Source organism: Ranitomeya imitator, chromosome 7 (assembly GCF_032444005.1).
Source record: "Ranitomeya imitator isolate aRanImi1 chromosome 7, aRanImi1.pri, whole genome shotgun sequence".
Lineage (NCBI taxonomy): Eukaryota > Metazoa > Chordata > Amphibia > Anura > Dendrobatidae > Ranitomeya > Ranitomeya imitator.
The window spans coordinates 165,375,596-165,398,188 of NC_091288.1; the positions used below are offsets into that span (position 1 = coordinate 165,375,596).

Here is a 22,593-nt window from a genome sequence, read left to right on the forward strand (position 1 = left end):
TCCCCATGATGAGCTTCCTTTTCATGAAAGAAACTGTCGCCGACTCACCTGTGCCACTGTACAGATATGAATTCTGGGGTTTGTGTCAATTTGATGTTTATGGGCTATAGAGTTTGTGTTGTAGCAAAGGGATAGACATGACGCCTTCACTCACATCACTGTAGGGCCACTAGAATCCCTCCAATTGAATAACTAGCTAATAGATGCTATACCTGTCATATTTGGTCTTTATAACGGTACAATCATGATAAATATAATATGAAATATTTCTATTGCAAAAATATATAAAAATATCTAGCTCCTGGGACCTTCAGAGGTGAAGATATACTGCAAGTCATAGATCTCATAAAATTCAGACACACCACAGTACAGGTTGTAATGTAGCAAAATAGGTTAAAAGCCAAGGGGCAAATACTTTTGTAAGCCACTGTATGCTCCCCACTAGCTACCATAAACTAATAGTGTATGTTTATAATTTTGGCCCCCCTGCAGTAATTGTGTCCCCCACCCTGTAATAATGCCCCTCATGTTGACCACCATCCTGTTATAATGTTCCCTATCCTGTAATCATTTCCTCCATCCTGTTATAATGTCTAATGTCCTGGCCCCAATCCTTGGCTCCCTTATTGTATTAATGTCACCCATCTTGGCCCCTTTCTTTAATAATGTCCCCCATCCTGTAATAATGTGCTATGTCCTGGCACCTATCCTGTAAAAAATGGCCCTCATCATTAATCATTTCCTCCTTGATGCCTACCATCTTGTAATAATGTCCCCCAACTTGTAATGAAATTTCTCATCTTGGAGAAGCGAGATGGTTACATGCCGAAGAACGTCAGCTGCTGGCCAATAGCTTGCATGGCTATGCCAGTGGCTCTCTGCACTGCAATACATTTAGGCTGGATGTGTGCGTCCGAGGACAGTCATCTGAAAAGTGTGCTGGTGGGCACCTGACTCTACAGACCCGGTTGTGTTTGTAGCCTCGGCAATCGCGATCATTCATTACACACCTGCTCATCATCTATAAAATTCATAACATAGGTTTTCCCTCAGTATATGAAAAGAATGAACTTCTTAACCCTGTGGCACAAATTATTTGAAATTTTCAGTGTTGACCCTATGTATTTAACTCTATAAATGGAACATTGCCCCGTCTTGTGGAGCGAGTTTCAGCGTTTACATACAGCTGACACCACTGCAACCGCCTAGGACAGAGTATTTTGAGATGACGTTTAAGATTTGAAGTGTCATCCATGTGGTTACAAAGAAGATGTAGGCGTCCATTGTCTCCCTAATGACACCCCCATAATGCAATCGCAGGGTGCCATTTAATTGTGTTTGCAGATAAAATGTCTACAAAATGTGTGGCCATAGTTCTTCGCCCTCACTACATTCATTACCACAGTGTGTGATCTGCTGATAACCGTGACTCATGCTGTATGGTGGAGCAACACGAATCCATTGATCTCACAGTGCTCCAGAATTAACAGATACTTAGTCAGTAAATGGAACCTGCTTTTCCTCCAAATGATAGCCATCTGTCATGGCCAGCCTTTCATTCAATGAAAGCAAACAATAGAGATTTTTTTTTTTTAATAAAATGGTTATTAAAGCGACCTTCCTTCATGTGAACAATTCAGTACACATGACAATAAAAAAACAATTATTGGTCCTTAGAAGCACAGGATGTCTGTTCAAACCTAGTACAGGCACTCGTTGCTTCACGGCAAGGCCGATCATTAAAATTCACCTTCTCATCTGCCTGGTTTCCATTTATCTCCTCCCTTCTTCAGCTCTATGACTTCAGAGCTGTCAATCAAAGTATAGAGGCAGGGATGGAGATGGTGGGAAGGTGTATCCAAATAATTGACTCCATCGTGATGCACCGAATGGCCGGACTTGGTTTGATCAGTCATTCTGTTCTGACAGAGTCCCTTTAGCCCATAGCAAATTTCAGAAAAATTTAATATAAAATTCTGTGTAATACTTGTGGTATCAACATGGTCACTGCTCTCTTGGTTGAGTTCATAGAAGGATGTAATGTTTAAAGAGAGGCTCTTTTTTTTTTTTTGTGGAGGAGATGCCGGGTGTTCTGCTGTTCTGGGGCTCTGCTTAGGAAGTTGACGCTTTCAGGAGAAATTGCTTAAAGGGAACCTGTCACCCCGTTTTTGCAGTATGAGATAAAAATACCGTTAAATAGGGCCTGAGTTGTGTGTTACAATAGTATATTTTTTGTGCCCTGATTCCCACCTATTCTGCCGAAATACCTTACCAAAGTCGCCGTTTTCGCCTGTCAATCAGGCTGCCTAGGGCTTCAGGAAAATGGCCGCGGGATGCCGCATGTGCGCAGATGGAGATCGCGGCGGCCATTTTACTGAAGCAGAGATGTGAACTCAGCTTCAGGAAAATGGCCACCGCGATCTCCATCTGCACACGCGCGGCATCCCGCGGCCATTTTCTTGAAGCCCTGGGCAGCAGAACACTCCATCTGCGCACGCGCGGCCTCAGGAAGATGGCCGCCCCCACCGATAACCAGGGGAATAGCACAGATCGTGCTCTTTTTCGGCTGTTGCGCATGCGAGAACCACTACGCCAACGCCGGGAAGATAAGCAAGAGGTGGGGGAGAAGCAGCCATTTCACCACGCCCTTTTGACCAGACCAGCCTGATTGACAGGCGAAAACGGCGACTTTGGTAAGGTATTTCGGCAGCATAGGTGGGGAATCAGGGGACAAAAAATATACTATTGTAACACACAGCTCGGGCCCTATTTAACTGTATTTTTATCTCATACTGCAAAAACGGGGTGACAGGTTCCCTTTAACAAAATTTCTAATCAGTTTTCGCCTCTTACCCCTTTTGCAATTGAAAAATTTAGGGCTAAGGCAATATTTTAGTGGAAAGCAACATAATTTTTCTGCTTCCATGTCCAAACATTCCAAAATTTTGTGAAGCACTTAGGGTTTCAAAATGCTCAGTTTTCTCTTAGTTGAATTCCTTGGCTGTGTGCCCACAATGAGTTTTTAGTGATATCTTGACACTCTGTATTTTCACTGGGTCAGAAATGCAGTATCTTACAGTTCCAGCAAAGTGGGTGTGATTTATAGAGTTCTCATGCCCACTGAGATTTTTTATGTACAGATTTTTCCCATAAACTTGCATTAAAAACACGATAAAAATGCATGTAAAAAAAAAAGCACTCCAAAATGCAATGAAAAACGCAAGTAACCTAGCTTGCCTAATAAGTTCAGAAATTGTGCAGCGAAAATGCCAAATGAAAAACTCCCCAAAAGCTCATCGTGGGAACATTGCCAAAGTGGTGTAGTTTCAAAAATGGGGTTACCTTTTGGGGGTTTCTGCTGTTTTGGCACCTTAGGGACTTTTGTAATGTGACATGGGATTCCAAAGTTATTCCAGCCGATATTGTGCACCAAAAGTGAAATAGCGCCCTTCCCGTCTGTGCTCTGCCATGTGCCCCAGTTGTAGTCTTGTACCACATTTGGACCATCTGCATACTCGGAAAGAAAATCGTGCAATATATTGTGGGTTCCTTCTTCTGTGAAGCACCTGAAGGATTAACAAACTTCCTTAGTATAATTTTGAATACTTCGAGAGGTTCAGTTTTTAAAATGGTGTCCTGTTTGGGATTTTTCAGACATATATGTCCCGCAAAGTCAATTCAAAAGTGAAGTGGTCTCTAAAAAATAGGTTTTGAAATTATTTTGTTGAAAGAAATGCAAAAATTGCTGCTAAACTTTAAATCTTTCTAAAATCTAAACAAAAAAAATTCAAAAATCAATGCTAATGTAAAGCAGACTTTATTAACTATTTAGCACAGTGTGGCGATCCATTTTACGAGCATAAAATTAAAAGTTAAAAAATTGCAAAAATGTCTACATTTTCATAACATTTCTTACAAGTGAAAGTAAAACATAGTCATGGCTAAAAGTATTGACACCCCTGCAATTCTGTCAGATAATACTCATTTTCTTCCTGAAAATAATTGCAAACACAAATTATTTGTTATTATTATCTTCATTTAATTTGTCTTAAATGAAAAAAAACACAAAAAGAATTGTCCTAAAGCCAAATTGGATATAATTCCACACCAAACATAAAAAGCGGGTGGACAAAAGTATTGGCACTGTTCGAAAAATCATGTGAGGTTTCTCTAATTTGTGTAATTAACAGCACCTGTAACTTACCTGTGGCACCTAACAGGTGTTGGCAATAACTAAATCACACTTGCAGCCAGTTGACATGGATTAAAGTTGACTCAACCTCTGTCCTGTGTCCTTGTGTGTACCACATTGAGCATGGAGAAAAGAAAGAAGACCAAAGAACTGTCTGAGGACTTGAGAAACCAAATTGTGAGGAAGCATGAGCAATCTCAAGGCTACAAGTCCATCTCCAAAGACCTGAATGTTCCTGTGTCTACCGTGTGCAGTGTCATCAAGAAGTTTAAAGCCCATGACACTGTGGCTAACCTCCCTAGATGTGGACGGAAAAGAAAAATTGACAAGAGATTTAACCCCTTCATGACCCAGCCTATTTTGACCTTAAAGACCTTGCCGTTTTTTTGCAATTCTGGCCAGTGTCCTAAGAGGTACATGTCTCTTAATGAATCTGGAGAGATGCAAAGTGTTGTGCACTTCACCACAAAAATCGACTCCAGTCGAGAACTGGAGTAAGATTGGCAACATAATCTACACTACTATTTGTTATGAACTTGAGGAACCGGAGGTCACTACAACCAGTCCTGATTCTGCCCATTTTATCAGAGCTGGGCAAAAATGTCATTAACCCCTTCATAACCCAGCCTATTTTGACCTTAATGACCTGGCCGTTTTTTGCAATTCTGACCAGTGTCCCTTTATGAGGTAATAACTCAGGAATGCTTCAATGGATCCTAGCGGTTCTGAGATTGTTTTTTCGTGACATATTGGGCTTCATGTTAGTGGTAAATTTAGGTCAATAAATTCTGCGTTTATTTGTGATAAAAACGGAAATTTGGCGAAAATTTTGAAAATTTCGCAATTTTCACATTTTGAATTTTTATTCTGTTAAACCAGAGAGTTATGTGACACAAAATAGTTAATAAATAACATTTCCCACATGTCTACTTTACATCAGCACAATTTTGGAAACAAAATTTTTTTTTGCTAGGAAGTTATAAGGGTTAAAATTTGACCAGCGATTTCTCATTTTTACAACGAAATTTACAAAACCATTTTTTTTAGGGACCACCTCACATTTGAAGTCAGTTTGAGGGGTCTATATGGCTGAAAATACCCAAAAGTGACACCATTCTAAAAAATGCACCCCTCAAGGTACTCAAAACCACATTCAAGAAGTTTATTAACCCTTCAGGTACTTCACAGCAGCAGAAGCAGCATGGAAGGAAAAAATGAACATTTAACTTTTTAGTCACAAAAATTATCTTTTAGCAACAATTTTTTTATTTTCCCAATGGTAAGAGGAGAAACTGAACCACGAAAGTTGTTGTCCAATTTGTCCTGAGTACGCTGATACCTCATATGTGGGGGTAAACCACTGTTTGGGCGCAGGGCTTAGAAGGGAAGGAGCGCCATTTGACTTTTTGAATGAAAAATTGGCTCCACTCTTTAGCGGACACCATGTCATATTTGGAGAGCCCCCGTGTGCCTAAACTTTGGCGCTCCCCCACAAATGACCCCATTTTGGAAACTAGACCCCCCCAAGGAACTAATCTAGATGCCTAGTGAGCACTTTAAACCCTCAGGTGCTTCACAAATTGATCTGTAAAAATGAAAATGTACTTTTTTTTCACAAAAAAATTCTTTTCGCCTCAATTTTTTCATTTTCACATGGGCAATAGGATAAAATGGATCATAAAATTTGTTGGGCAATTTCTCCCGAGTACGCCGATACCTCATATTTGGGGGTAAACCACTGTTTGGGCACACGGCAGGGCTCGGAAGGGAAGGCGCGCCATTTGACTTTTTGAATGGAAAATTAGCTCCAATTGTTAGCGGACACCATGTCGCGTTTGGAGAGCCCCTGTGTGCCTAAACATTGGAGATCCCCTACAAGTGACCCCATTTTGGAAACTAGACCCCCCAAAGAACTTATCTAGATGCATATTGAGCACTTTAAACCCCCAGGTGCTTCACAGAAATTTATAACGCAGAGCCATGAAAATAAAAAAATTATTTTTCTTTCCTAAAAAATGATTTTTTTAGCCTGGAATTTCCTATTTTGCCAAGGGTAATAGGAGAAATTGGACCCCAAATGTTGTTGTCCAGTTTGTCCTGAGTACGCTGATACCCCATATGTGGGGGTAAACCACTGTTTGGGCGCACGGCAGGGCTCGGAAGGGAAGGCACGCCATTTGGCTTTTTAAATGGAAAATTAGCTCCAATCATTAGCGGACACCATGTCACGTTTGGAGAGCCCCTGTGTGCCTAAACATTAGAGATCCCCCACAAATGACCCCATTTTGGAAACTAGACCCCCAAAGGAACTAATCTAGATGTGTGGTGAGGACTTTGAACCCCCAAGTGCTTCACAGAAGTTTATAACGCAGAGCCATGAAAATAAAAAAAATAAAAATTATTTTCTCAAAAATGATCTTTTAGCCTGCAATTTTTTATTTTCCCAAGGGTAACAGGAGAAATTTGACCCCAAAAGTTGTTGTCCAGTTTCTCCTGAGTACGCTGATACCCCATGTGTGGGGGTAAACCACTGTTTAGGTGCACGGCAGGGCTCAGAAGGGAAGTAGTGACTTTTGAAATGCAGACTTTGATGGAATGGTCTGCGGGCGTGACGTTGCGTTTGCAGAGCCCCTGGTGTGCCTAAACAGTAGAAACCCCCCACAAGTGACCCCATTTTGGAAACTAGACCCCCCAAGGAACTTATCTAGATATGTGGGGAGCACTTTGAACCCCCAAGTGCTTCACAGACGTTTACAACGCAGAGCCGTGAAAATAAAAAATAATTTTTCTTTCCTCAAAAATGATGTTTTAGCAAGCATTTTTTTATTTTCACAAGGGTAACAGGAGAAATTGGACCCCAGTAATTGTTGCGCAGTTTATCCTGAGTATGCTGGTACCCCATATGTGGGGGTAAACCACTGTTTGGGCACACGTCGGGGCTCGGAATTGAGGGAGCACCATTTGACTTTTTGAATACAAGATTGGCTGGAATCAATGGTGGCGCCATGTTGCGTTTGGAGACCCCTGATGTGCCTAAACAGTGGAAACCCCTCAATTCTACCTCCAACACTAACCCCAACACACCCCTAACTCTAATCCCAACTGTAGCCATAACCCTAACCCCAACACACCCCTAACCCTAATCCCAACCCTAACCACAACCCTAATTCCAACCCTAACCCTAAGGCTATGTGCCCACGTTGCGGATTCGTGTGAGATTTTTCAGCATCATTTTTGAAAAATCCGCGGGTAAAAGGCACTGCGTTTTACCTGCGGATTTTCTGCGGATTTCCAGTGTTTTTTGTGCGGATTTCACCTGCGGATTCCTATTGAGGAACAGGTGTAAAACGCTGCGGAATCCACACAAAGAATTGACATGCTGCGGAAAATACAACGCAGCGTTTCCGCGCGGTATTTTCCGCACCATGGGCACAGCGGATTTGGTTTTCCATAGGTTTACATGGTACTGTAAAGCTGATGGAACACTGCTGCGAATCCGCAGCGGCCAATCCGCTGCGGATCCGCAGCCAAATCCGCACCGTGTGCACATAGCCTAATTCTAAAGGTATGTGCACACGCTGCGGAAAATGCTGCGGATTCGCAGCAGTTTCCCATGAGTTTACAGTTCAATGTAAACCTATGGGAAACAAAAATCGCTGTACACATGCTGCAGAAAAACTGCACGGAAACGCATCGGTTTACATTCCGCAGCATGTCACTTCTTTCTGCGGATTCCGCAGCGGTTTTACAACTGCTCCAATAGAAAATCGCAGTTGTAAAACCGCAGTGAAATGCGCAGAAAAAATACGGTAAATATGCCATAAATCCGCAGCGGTTTAGCACTACGGATTTATCAAATCCGCAGCGGAAAAATCCGCAGAGGACCAGAATACGTGTGCACATACCGAAACCCTAGCCCTTTGCCCTAACCCTAGCCCTAACCCTATTCTAACATTAGTGGAAAAAAAAAATTCTTTATTTTTTTTATTGTCCCTACCTATGGGGGTGACAAAGGGGGGGGGTCATTTATTATTTTTTTTATTTTGATCACTGTGATAGATTATATCTCAGTGATCAAAATGCACTTTGGAATGAATCTGCCGGCCGGCAGGGAGAAGACGGACGGATCCCGGCAGGATCGGTAAGTATGATGGGGTGGGGGGAGAGCACAGGGGGGGATCGGAGCATGGGGGGGTGGATCGGAGCGCGGGGGGGGAACGGAGCACGGGGGTGGTGGAACGGAGCATGGTGGGGTGGATCAGAGCACGGGGGGGTGGATCAGAGCACGGGGAGGGTGGATCGGAGTGCAGGGGGGGTGATTGGAGCACGGGGGGGTGATTGGGGCACGGGGGGAGCGGACAAGAGCACGGGGGGAGCGGAGCACAGGATGGAGGGGAGCCGGAGCAGTGTACCAGAGAGATCGGAGGGCTGGGGGGGCGATCGGTGGGGTGGGGTGGGGGCACATTAGTGTTTCCAGCCATGGCCGATGATATTGCAGCATCGGCCATGGCTGGATTGTAATATTTCACCAGTTTTAATAGGTGAAATATTACAAATCGCTCTGATTGGCAGTTTCACTTTCAACAGCCAATCAGAGCGATCGTAGCCACGGGGGGGTGAAGCCACCCCCCCTGGGCTAAACTACCACTCCCCCTGTCCCTGCAGATCGGGTGAAATTGGAGTTAACCCTTTCACCCGATCTGCAGGGACGCGATCTTTCCATGACGCCACATAGGCGTCTTGGGTCAGATTAGCACCGACTTTCATGACGCCTACGTGGCGTCATGGGTCGGGAAGGGGTTAAACGCAAGATTGTGCGGATGTTGGATAAAGAACCTCGCCTAACATCCAAACAAGTTCAAGCTGCCCTGCAGTCCGAGGGTACAACAGTGTCAACCCGTACTATCCGTCGGCATCTGAATGAAAAGGGACTGTATGGTAGGAGACCCAGGAAGACCCCACTTCTTACCCCGAGACATAAAAAAGTCAACCTGGAGTTTGCCAAGACTTACCTGAAAAAGCCTAAAATGTTTTGGAAGAATATTCTCTTGTCAGATGAGACAAAATAGAGCTTTTTGGGCAAAGGCATCAACATAGAGTTTACAGGAGAAAAAAAGAGGCATTCAAAGAAAAGAACACGGTCCCTACAGTCAAACATGGTGGAGGTTCCCTGATGTTTTGGGGTTGCTTTGCTGCCTCTGGCACTGGACTGCTTGATCGTGTGCATGGCATTATGAAGTCTGAAGACTACCAACAAATTTTGCAGCATAATGTAGGGCCCAGTGTGAGAAAGCTGGGTCTCCCTCAGAGGTCATGGGTCTTCAGCAGGACAATGACCCAAAACGCACTAGAAAATGGTTTGAGAGAAAGCACTGGAGACTTCTAAGGTGGCCAGCAATGAGTCCAGACCTGAATCCCATAGAACACCTGTGGAGACATCTAAAAATGGCAGTTTGGAGAAGGCACCCTTCAAATATCAGGGACCTGGAGCAGTTTGCCAAGAAGAATGGTCTAAAATTCCAGCAGAGCATTGTAAGAAACTCATTGATGGTTACCGGAAGCGGTTGGTCGCAGTTATTTTGGCTAAAGGTTGTGCAACCAAGTATTAGGCTGAGGGTGGAAATACTTTTGTCTGGCCCATTTTTGGAGTTTTGTGTGAAATGATCAATGTTTTGCTGTTTGCTCCATTCTCTTTTGTGTTTTTTTTCATTTAAGACAAATTAAATGAAGATAATAATACCAAAGAATTAGTGATTGCAATCATTTTTCAGGAAGAAACTGAGTATTATCTGACAGAATTGCAGGGGTGTTAATACTTTTGGCCATGACTGTATTGACCTAAATTCTCCATTGATATAAAGTAGAAAGTGTCATAGAAAAAAAAAACCAATATCTGAATCCCTGGGAAATGTAGGAGTGTTCCAGAGTTGCAGTATTACCACAGAAAGTGACAAACATTGACACTGGCCATATTTTAAACATTTGGCACAGTGAGAAAGGTGAGCGTAGACTTTGGTGAAAAGGTGTTACACAACTTTGTATGATAAAAGAATGACCCAAAAATCTTCAAGATCTATGTGAGACACAAAATCATACAGAAGGTGATTGCTTCACATTATTTCTGCCCAAGGTGGTTTGGCAAGCTGTAGATTCATGAGGTCTACTTAATTTTTCACATACTGATGCATTTTTGGCCTAGCCACTGATAAAAACATTGCCCGGCGTACTTTGGCTTGTGTTATTGTCTATCTGAGGATGTATCTCTTTAATTTTAAGACACTAAGGACAAGATTTTTTTTTTTGGGTGGAGGGTGCTGATATGTGAAGCCATAGAATGCAGAGAAGGTGTGCATAGTTTTTGTCATGACTGTACAATCTCCCTACCTGGTGGCCTTCCTTGTTCCAAAATGGCAACCTCAGTAGCATGGGGGTTGCAGCGGTGGTCTAAGCTTACCTGTGCTGTTGAATAAGAAAGCCATGGAGGGCATGGTTTAGTCGTCCCACTGCACTCTCATTGTCCCAGTGGCCAACTATAGGCAGGAGGAAAGTAATGCCTATCTAAGTAATGGAGGCAAACAAAGGGCACAAGATGGGGACTCTAGATGTGAAATGTATTATCACTCTTCTGTCCCCGGGTGGAGGATCTCTTTTAAAGTAATTCCGATAACCTGCTATAAACCCGAATGCTTTTCGTTAGCTGTTCCTTCTGTTCAAGGATGGTCATTTCTCCTGGGACCTATCCTCTAGTAATACACTAGGTTTTTTTTCTACAGTGAATTCTTATGAACTGTTATTGCAAATAATTTATGATAATTCAATTCATTTTTTTCTACATATCCTACAGCAACTATTTGGAATTCTGATTAGTTGTATTCTTGCGCTCCTTTATTTAATAGTTTATTAGATGATCACTATGGTGTTACTGTAATTATTAATTTATAAGGAAAACATAGAATCATTATTCTCGTCACTAAGCCGAGAATATGTATTTATTGCTCTCAGTCTGCGCATAAGGTTTATAATATTCACATACTGCCGTCTCTTCACTTTTGGCGTTATTATAGCCGTGTAAATGTGAGACATTATTCACACGGCTGGGAAACTGTCCGGAAGGTATCACTGCTAAAATGTTATTTTGTGTTTTTAATTTTGGCTCCGATTGTACAGCTATAAACCATGGGACTAATACCTTATTCTCTTGATGGGGATAAATGGTTTGCACTATATATAGAAGAGTTGAAGGAGTATTCGTATCTCCAGACTTTATGGCAACCTGGGGTCTTGAGGAAAGGTCTGATGGCTTCCAGTGGCATATTTTATTAACTTTAAAGAGTCACCAGTTTGAATTTGATTTAAGAATTAAGTATGCAGCGCGAGGCTGGTGACTTTCCTAAAGAACGTTTATAGCAAAAGTGGTCAGGTCCAAATATCAGCGTTGTTGGGTCCCACAAGGCTCTGAGGTCATCCTCGCTGTTAAAACATGATATCTCGTTCTTTATAATAAGCCAGCACTGCCACATAGTTTAATAAACTGATAATGAGCAATAAACGCTTTAATTACGGCATGTTACCATTCAGAAAGTTAGGTCGTCCAGGCGGTCATTAAGGACCTTTCTGATAAGTTTTGCTAATAACTGTTGTTTAGTAAAACCACAAGTGTTCGGTAATCTTTAAAACGTTGAATTCCGTTTTTGTACTTCCCTTTTTCTTTGCCTTTTTCCAAGAATTGTCTTTTTTTAAATTTTTCCATCAACATAGCTGTGTAAGGACCTGTTTTTTTGCTGGACCAGCTGAGGGTTTGAATGACTGCACTCAATTACCGTATGTACTGAAAAAAGTGAAAACAATTCCAATTACAGTGCTGTACAAATTAATTGGTACAAAGCAAAAAAACACATTTTTGAATATTTAATAATAAAATGTTATAATGCACTGTTATGTACTAATTTTAGTAAGAGATATGTCCTCCTTTAGCAGATATGAGATTTATTTATTATATTGATATTAATACTGGTTGCTGACCAATCATAAGCAGGCAGCAACACACAAAGCAAAGGACATGCCCCCGCAATAGTCTAGAGCAGATTTGTCAGTATGTGAGATGTCATGATTCAGCCTTAACCCCTTTCTGACCTCAGACGGGATAGTACGTCTGATGTCAGATCCCCTGCTTTGATGTGGGCTCCGGCAATGAGCACGCATCAAAACCGGGGCATGTCAGCTGTTTTGTACAGCTGACATGTGCCCGCAATAGCGACAGGTGGAATCGCGATCCACCCACCGCTATTAACTCGTTAAATGCCGCTGTCAAACGCGGACAGCGGCATTTAACTATCGCTTCCGGCCATTGGGCCGGAAATGAGCGCATCTCTGACCCCCGTCACGTGATCGGGGGTCAGCGATGTGTCGGCATAACAACCACTTTTCAGATAAAAAATAACCCAGACATGTTTGGTGTCTATGAACTCGTAATGCCATGGAGAATCATAATGACAGGTCAGTTTTAGCATTTAGTGAACCTAGCAAAAAAGCAAATAGTGTGGGATTGCACTTTTTTTGCAATGTCACCGCACTTGGAATTTTTTTTCCCGTTTTCTAGTACACGACATGCTATAACCAATGATGTCATTCAAAAGCACAACTTGTCCCACAAAAAATAAGCCCTCACATGGCCATATTGACGGAAAAATAAAAAAGTTATGGCTCTGGGAAGGATGGGAGCGAAAAACGAAAACGCAAAATCGAAAAAAGCTTTTGTCATGAAGGGGTTAATCTCCTGTAAGAGTCAGTGTGGGGAGTCAGCTGAGTTTAGTTGTGTATCACCCTTCTATCATCTCACCAGATTCCTGACATATCTGTTATTTCATTTGTAACTTGTGTGCTTAAGCAAGTTGTACTCGTTCTGCAGTATGATCAGATCAGTCTGTCATTACATCTCACACAGAAGCAGTCTCTTCTAGGTTCACAGTGACTATAAGTGCACACAACAGACGTAAGTGTGAATACTGACACATCTCTAGACAGGCAGTGTGTGGGAGGAGTAGTACAGGAAAGGTGACCATACTAGAAGAGGAGGAGAGCTGATAAGTGTTTGTAAACTGACACAACTAAACTCAGTTGTGCTGCACCTCAACCCACATGGACCTTATCTGAAATGTTATGTCATCTGTGCTTTCTAATCATTCAAAAAGTGAGACCAGGAGATCAAGGCTCTATCATTACATCTCACACACTGAAAAACCTATAAGCTGTTGTGGGGTATGTCGTTCTCCCTGTATGATGTTTACCAATCATAAGAAGATAGCAACACTCAAAGGAAAGAAGTACACACCCCAAATGAAAACTATCTGATAGCACCCACTTAACTTTAACTCATTAGGTGCCAAATACTGAAAATATTAAAAAATATTTATAATTTTGTAAGCTAAAAATAGGGTGGGGAAGAGGGATAGAAATTCAGAGAGGGGCTAAAGAGTATCTATCACCAGATTAAAAGTGTGCAGTTTTTGCTTTTTATTTTTTGTGCACACGGCGCAGATTTTGCTGCGGATCCGCAGCGGATTTGACGCTGCGGATCTGCAGATGTTTTCCATGAGTTTACAGTACCATGTAAAGCTACGGAAAACAAAAAACGCAGTCCACATGCTGCGGAAAAAAACGTGCGGAAACGCTGCGATTTACATTCCACAGCATGTCAATTCTTTGTGCGGATTCCCCAGCGGTTTTACACCTGCTTCATAATAGAAAACCGCAGGTGTAAAACCGCAGTAGAATCCGCACAAAAACCACGGTAAAACCGCAATAAATCCGCAGTGCGGCTTACCTGCGGTGTTTCAAAAACAGGTGTGGAAAAATCCTCAGAGATCCATCCTACGTGTGCACATACCCTTATCCACTGCTCCCCTGGGTATTACACTTTTTATCTCTTTTTAAATCAATCGTAGGTTTCCAGAGATATGAGCATCTTTATTTAGTGCTAATTTCTATTATCTTTGCCAATGGGGCATTGCTCATAGGGTAAAAATACAAAGTGGTAGCTAAAAGAAGCGTCCCCAGAGAATCCTATGAGCAAAGTCCCTTTTTTAAAAAAATTTAAAAATTATCACTAAATATAACGACCATATCCCTTGAACCATATGGAGGATCCCGCCATAGGAAATGTTTAGTGAAGAGTTCCGCAAGTTTATTTATTTTTAATATAGATGCATTGACCTTAAACTTTGATTGCAAAGTTGAACACATCATTTCCTTATTTAATTCCTGACTGTGTAATTTTTATTTCTATATCGCCAACATATTCCGCAGCACTTTACATTTTAGAGGGGAGCTATCACTATAGTGCAACTATCACTAGCAATACGTGTATGTATACTCATTAATAACAGAATATAGAAGCTGTTGAAATGTTTGACCTTTCTCTTGTAGATGTTGGTGAAGACCTCCTAGATATGTGTGAGAGAAATGTATCCCTAAACACCGGCCTCATGAAAACAGCAGGTTGTATTTCGTTCTGTATTTCTGTTGTTTGTTAATAAGTTAATATTGGTGAAATTAAACTGGAGCGTCTGTGTAGTTATATGATGAGCCAAAAGGCTGTGCATTTATCCTCTCAACTCTACCTTAGGGTGGAGATGTGTTGAACAGCCTAACCCTAAACATGGCTAGTTAACCTTTCTCAGCACTTAGTGTGCTAGAGCATTTTCTAGGTTCATACCACTGAAGCTAACTACCTCAGTGATACATATCTCCCCTCCAGTACTTTGCCAGAGAGCTGGAGCATAAGCCAGTATACGTGCAGTGTGTAAGAGCATGTTCACACTATGGCCATTTCACAGTCCCTACCCAAGAAAGACAAAATGAACATAAAGTCTGTAGTAAGTAAATAGTAATAGCACATATAAATAACTCGGGGTACTTGGTTAGCACTATTTTAATCAAAAAAGCGTAAAAGCCATCCCACCGTAACAAAGTGTACCCAGTCAGGACAGTCCTAACCTGTCTCCAGTATTTAAACCTTATCTTATCTCAGCCGACCTCAATGTAGATAAGGGCAGAGCAGGACAGGGACTGACATTCAGGTTATACCTACTACCAATCCTCTTTTCATACAACTGCTACCTGCCTGCTGAAAAGTATAAGCCTCTTTGGGCAAGGTCTCGGAGGTCCACTGGACTGTGCACCACTGGATTGGTTTATTTTAGTGTTATTTTGTCATGTACGATCACCTTGTCTGGTGAAACACTGCTTGTGGTCTTATATGTGGCCATGTGCGTTCACCCCTCCCTCCCAGATAGTACCAATCACAGCACTGCAGCAACAGAGACCGCTAGATCAGCGTTGATTGGCAACATCGGGGAGGAAGGGGTGAAAGCACATGCCCAGAGAAGACTAAAGAAATGCCCAGTTGTACTGCAAGAAGAAATTTCACATATTGTACTCAAAATGTCATTGTGTTTTCAAATATATTGTATATAACTATATCTTCTTAGCCGTCTATATTTTTTTCACTTTTTGTATGAGATTGTTTTTTTTCTATTGCCCATTGCTTGTTTTATTAATTTAACACTGTCAAGATGTTTATTGTTTAGTTTTTTTGTTGTCGTGTTTTATTTGGTTTTTCCCCAAACCATGTCTGTCTTGTACCATTGAGACATGTTTTATATAGTCTCAGGTTATTTATCTTACTGGGCATAGTTTTTTTTTGTTTGTTTTTTTATAGATAACTTTTATGTTGTTATTCAATGTATTTTTATTTAAGACCTATTTTTAAATAGATATCATTTTTATCATTGACGTAATTGGTCTTTTCTTCTAGTTTTTGGTTGTTCTTAATGAGTTTATTGTTTTAACCAATAGCAGGCCCATAGGAATAAAAAGAAAATTCAACCTGGAAAACCCTTTTTATGTTAAAATTGGCTTTCATTGCTTTTTTAACGTGTGTGATAAAATACCATGATTCAGAGATGGATTTGTTAAACTCTCATTTTTAACCTTTGTAAAATAACAGATCGGCTGGAGCAGTCTGCAGCTTTCTCAGATATTCTCTGCGGAATGACCTTTTGCTTAATCTGACGGATACATTTTTATCTGCTTGCAGCAAATGATCTGTATTGGCTTTGCTTTTTTCGTACACGGGACACGGAATAATTGAGACTGCCAGCCACTTAATGTTTGGGATACCAAAGCCCCACACTGGGCAGTGAGAAGAACTATGAGGCTTCTTGCTTATATCAAGTAATAATGCTGGTGCTATACTTTAAACAATATCCAATACACATAGTACAATAATCTGGACCGGTGCACCCTCTAGTTGAGAATGGCAACCATGGTGCCAGATTCTGGAATAAACTACAAAGTTCTGTCATCAGTGTATTGCATGGATATAGCACTCGCTAGCAGGGCTGTGAAGTCGGAGTCGTTGAGCCAGAGTCTGTGTCATGGACATTGAGGAGTTGAAGTCCAAGGTTTCGCTTACCGACTTCACAGTCATGCTAGTTGGGGGCCACCTCTATATCCTAATGCTTGGTACAATCACAGTAAGAGCACAGTTTTCTCTGCTGCAGATCTAGCAGTTCTCTGATTGCTGAGCACTGTATAACCCCGCCCACAACACTGATTGGCTGCTTTATGCCTATGCAAAGTCTACACAAAATTCTACCAATCAGTGGTGGGGTTATACAGAGCAGGAGGACTACATGGCAGGAGACACCTAGTCCTTTACTGCTGATAAGGGTACGTTCACATTTGCGTCTTTGGGCGCAGCGTCGTTGACGGATACCGACGCATGCGTCATGCGCCCCTATCTTTAACATGGGGGGGCGCATGGACATGCGCCGGTATGCATTGTCATGCATTTTACGACGCATGCCTCATTTTGACGCACCAGACAGGGCGCGGACGACGCTACAGGTAGCATTTTTCATGCGTCACATTTCCGATAAAAAACGCATGCAATGCACGTGCGTTGTAAATGCGTAAAAAAAACACATTAGTGGCTTTGTAAACCGCATAGGACGCGGGTGCCTGCGTTGACCCGCGTTGGTCGACGCTTGCGCCTTTTGAATATAATGCAAGTGATGGGGGGGTTTTTTAACCGTTTTTGCTCTTCAATTCTATAGAACAACGCATGTGTCAAAAAACGCTGTGTTGTGTATGCGTTTGACATGCGTTTTGCGTTGCGTCGACGACGCTGCGCCCAAAGACGCAAATGTGAATGTAACCTAAAACACTGATTATTGAAACAACAACACACACCCCAGTAAGTAATACACCGCTAGAATCGGGGTCTTTTGTCCCTATCTTATGCTGCTTTCAGATTATATAGCAAAAACTTGCTGACATTCCTTTTATTGCCTTGGGTTCCACTCTTGGCAATCTGTAGATTTTGCAGAGATGAATCTGTAGCCAGCTGGGTAGTTCTACTGAAGTAGGTTCTGCACAAGATATGGTAAACTTTTAGAGAAACGATCAACCTTGTAAATACAAGGACACCTCGAGTGGGTCAAAAGAGGAGCTACTCAAACACAGCAGATCTCCATTCTGATCCCCTCCATTCTGGATCTATCAGGGCACCAGAAAGGGCCACCACCCTACTGGAATCCTTGTGTCTTGTCTTCTACATAGACAACCACTTTCTGGCTGCAGCCCCCGTTGCGATCAGCTGATCACTTTGGTTTCGACTTCTGGCAATCATTTGATTTTTGACGACTGACAACTTGAGTATGCCGGAAAGGGAGCCGCCATCTGTTATTGACACAGGCCAAGGCACATAACCCTATGCATCATGTATTCGGAGCCAGACATTCCGTCCATAGACATTTATGAAGAGAAGCCCGTCCAGCCTCATCTGTTTCACACTTTTATAAATTACTTGATGTGAGTAATGTCGTTCACATGATTTATTAACTTTTCCCAGGCAATATTCGAGCATTAGTCTTGTTTCTGGGTCGCCATTAGATGATTTAGACGTCCGGGGCCTCTGGAGCAACATAGCTGGGTGCTAACAATAGCTTTTATTAAATCTTGAGCAGAGAGGGTGGAACATTCATTAAAGTACTTAGAAAGATTTATTGTGTTGGGTCTGTGGTAATACAAGTAGTGATCCTTGAATATCAGTGGTGCAATGCAGATATTAATAAGCTGTAATAGCAGGAAAACAGTGGGGTGTACAAAATATCAGAATCCATCCTGCAGGTCTTCTAGTCGTTTGTACACCCCACTGCTTTCCTGCTATTACAGCTTATTAATATCTGCATAATTTACCACCACATACATTATATATTTTCACCTGTAAATCATTTATTCGTTTTGTGTATGGAGACCCAAAGGCCACGTACAGTACTCATTCTAAGGTAGCCCACTAACATTCTACCGGCTATGCTTGTGGATGGATTTGTTTACCCCATTGTCTGGAAAATATTTGTGCTGATTGGATTTTATAACATACAGCATGTCCATGGCTGCCATAGATTCTATCCTGAAAAGTCGCAGATTAGCAATCTCTAATTACAGGGTTGTCTAGGGAATAAAAAAAATCTAAAGAGTTCAGACCAGCATAAAAAAAGTTAAAGAAACATTACTCACACTCCCTGACCCTTACCCAGTTCCTGCTGTTACCTATTTTTTTGTTCCTTCTTAACACAGTGGAAATGGCCGTAAATCACCCCTCACTGACCTAGAAGTTACCCTTGCCTAGTTTGGCACTATACCCCTTGAGAGATCTTACCCACAGACCTATGTTACAGTGAATCTGTCACCAGCTTTTTGCTACCTATTCTGATCGCAGCATGATGTAGAGACGGTGACCCTGATCCCATATGTAACTTTGCAAGGCTTGTTAAAAGGTCAAAAGCAACTTAAACGGAGTACGTCACTAGGTTTTTTGCTATCTATTTCTGTTAATGTAGAGACCTTGATTCCAGCAATGTGACAGAGCAGTATCTGGTATAGCAGAGCTGTTGGTCCATTGTGTCTGGTGTAGCAGCGCTAACAGTGTATTGTAGCTGGTGTAGCAGTGCTGACAGTACGTTGTCTGGACTAGCAATGCTATCTGTGCATTGTGTCTGGTGTAGCAGAGTTTACAGTGCGTTGTCTGGTGTGGTGTAGCTGACAGTGCTTTGTGTCTGGTGTAGCACACCTGGCGATGCTCTGTCCGCTTCAGCAGACGTTGCGATGCGCTGTCCGCTTCAGCAGACCTTGCGATGCGCTGTCCGCTTCAGCAGACCTTGCGATGCGCTGTCTGCTTCAGCAGACCTTGCGATGCGCTGTCCGCTTCAGCAGACCTTGCGATGCGCTGTCCGCTTCAGCAGACCTTGCGATGCGCTGTCCGCTTCAGCAGACCTGGCGATGCGCTGTCCGCTTCAGCAGACCTGGCGATGCGCTGTCCGCTTCAGCAGACCTGGCGATGCGCTGTCCGCTTCAGCAGACCTGGCGATGCGCTGTCCGCTTCAGCAGACCTTGCGATGCGCTGTCCGCTTCAGCAGACCTGGCGATGCGCTGTCCGCTTCAGCAGACCTGGCGATGCGCTGTCCGCTTCAGCAGACCTGGCGATGCGCTGTCCGCTTCAGCAGACCTGGCGATGCGCTGTCCGCTTCAGCAGACCTGGCGATGCGCTGTCCGCTTCAGCAGACCTGGCGATGCGCTGTCCGCTTCAGCAGACCTGGCGATGCGCTGTCCGCTTCAGCAGACCTGGCGATGCGCTGTCCGCTTCAGCAGACCTGGCGATGCGCTGTCCGCTTCAGCAGACCTGGCGATGCGCTGTCCGCTTCAGCAGACCTGGCGATGCGCTGTCCGCTTCTGCAGACCTGGCGATGCGCTGTCCGCTTCAGCAGACCTGGCGATGCGCTGTCCGCTTCAGCAGACCTGGCGATGCGCTGTCCGCTTCTGCAGACCTGGCGATGCGCTGTCCGCTTCTGCAGACCTGGCGATGCGCTGTCCGCTTCTGCAGACCTGGCGATGCGCTGTCCGCTTCTGCAGACCTGGCGATGCGCTGTCCGCTTCAGCAGACCTGGCGATGCGCTGTCCGCTTCTGCAGACCTGGCGATGCGCTGTCCGCTTCTGCAGACCTGGCGATGCGCTGTCCGCTTCTGCAGACCTGGCGATGCGCTGTCCGCTTCTGCAGACCTGGCGATGCGCTGTCCGCTTCTGCAGACCTGGCGATGCGCTGTCCGCTTCTGCAGACCTGGCGATGCGCTGTCCGCTTCTGCAGACCTGGCGATGCGCTGTCCGCTTCTGCAGACCTGGCGATGCGCTGTCCGCTTCAGCAGACCTGGCGATGCACTGTTTGGTGTAGCAGAGCCAACGGTGTCTTGTGTCTGCTGTAGCAGAGCAGACGATGTGTTGTTTCATGCCTGCTGTAGCAGAGCGGAGGTGGATGTAGATCTGTCACAGCACAGTAATCGTAGGCACAGTGGCAGTTTAAGCTGTAAGTAGGGAAAATAAATACGGAGAAAAATGGAGAATTAAACTTGAAGAAAAGGGTGGGATGGAATAAAAAAAATATACTGATGGGTGTACTCACCAAATGAGCAGAAGTCTGGTCCACATTGCATAATCCAGCATAAATATACTGAACTCGCTCTATGTTGTTGCCCAGTAACCTGGAAGTTTTTCATGTTGACATTGACACCATTTTTCCATGGTCACTAGTGGTCCTCATGGAGGCAGCATTTGACTTCAGCCAATTGAATGAAGCAGTGGGCTTACAGTTCAGCTCAACCTGCCATATTAGAAAATGTTGTATTTAGAGTACCGGTATATTAGTATTTCCATATATGCTTCAGTGACCAGATGTTGTGTAATCCCTTTACCAAAGATGAAATAAAAAGTAATCTTAAAATGGCTGCACACAAGAATGATAGTCAGCACTGTGGGTAATTATGATTTAATTTCAGTGAGTGATCAAGGAGTTAAATGGGGCTCCTTCACAATGTCCGTGTATTGCTATACAGAAACTCATGGAGAACAATCATGTCTGCTGTTATACTGGAAGCTCCTTATAGGACTTGTCAGTCTGTCTAGTATGCTTTGAGTAAAACATGTCTTCAGCTGCAAACTTTCCAAATTTAATACAAATATTTGAAAGTATTTCAATCTTTCTTTGAAAAATAGACTGATATGGTGTAAGCATTTGAATATATGAGAAGCAATGACTATGTTTTCTAAATTTTACAGTACTATGGTCAGTTATTTCATTAAAGGAGATCCCTGGAAATAGAAAAAAAAACTAAAGGAAAGGTCATTATAAACAGATTCCTAAATGCCTTTATTAGCCAATCACGATTGTTTTGTTTAGGCCGGGATCACATGTGCGAGAAACTTGCACGAGTCTCGCATCTCAATACACGGCACTGCCGCCAGCACTCGGAACCGGAGTGTGCGGCTGCATGTATTTCTACACCTCTGTCAAAGGCAGCTATCGGCACTGAACTGTCACTGCGTGTTTACATGCAGTGAAAGTTTAAATGCATGATGGGCATAGCCCGTCCTGGTGTGGGAACTGACACCCTGCCATGACAGGCTATGCCCGTCATTGGATGTTAAGGGGTTAAAATGGCTGCAATCTTGGTACCCTGAAAAAAAACTGGCCCAAGAATGCTAATATGACAGGTGTCTGTGAGCATGTGCGGTAGGAAGATCAGATCAGTGTGATACTGGAGATACTAGGTGTGCTGAAGTAAGAAGAGGCTGCTCGTACTGCTGTCCACCCTGTCTATCTGATCGAATACTGGAGATACCAGGAGTGCAGAGATAAGAGGCTGCTCACACTGCTGTCCACCATGCGTATCTGATCTAATACTTGAAATAATAGGAGTGCTGAGATAAGAAGAGGCTGCTCACACTGCTGTCCACCCTGTCTGTGTGTTCTAATACTGGAGATGCCAGGAGTGCTGAGATAAGAAGAGGCTGCTTACACTGCTGTCCACCATGTCTATCTGATCTAAAACTCAAGATGCAAAGAGTGATGAGATAAGAAGAGGCTGCTCATACTGCTGTCCACCATGTATATCTGATCTAATACTGAAGATGCCAGGAGTGCTGAGATAAGAAGAGGCTGCTCACACTGCTGTCCACCATGTCTATCTGGTATAATACTGGAAATGCCAGGAGTGCTGAGATAAGAAGAGGCTGCTCACACTGCTGTCCACCATGTCTATCTGGTATAATACTGGAGATGCCAGGAGTGCTGAGATAAGAAGAGGCTGCTCACACTGCTGTCCACCATGTCTATCTGATCTAATACTGGAGATGCCAGGAGTGCTGAGATAAGAAGAGGCTGCTCACACTGCTGTCCACCATGTCTATCTGGTATAATACTGAAGATGCCAGGAGTGCTGAGATAAGAAGAGGCTGCTCACACTGCTGTCCCCCATGTCTATCTGGTATAATACTGGAGATGCCAG

At 43.2% G+C, this 22,593-nt stretch overlaps 1 protein-coding gene across 2 annotated transcripts in view; it reads left to right on the top strand.

Annotated features, from left to right (window-relative positions):
* Window positions 1–22,593, top strand: part of METTL22 (methyltransferase 22, Kin17 lysine) — a 201,000-nt gene that overhangs the window by 75,762 nt on the left and 102,645 nt on the right. Inside the window, exon 6 of one of the 2 annotated variants that reach the window (XM_069733992.1) lies at window positions 14,618–14,689. The exons of the other annotated variant lie outside the window; for it this stretch is intronic. Within the exon in view, the coding sequence (XP_069590093.1) occupies window positions 14,618–14,689 (72 nt within the window). The remainder of the gene's footprint in view (window positions 1–14,617; window positions 14,690–22,593) is intronic. 2 annotated transcript variants of the gene reach the window in all.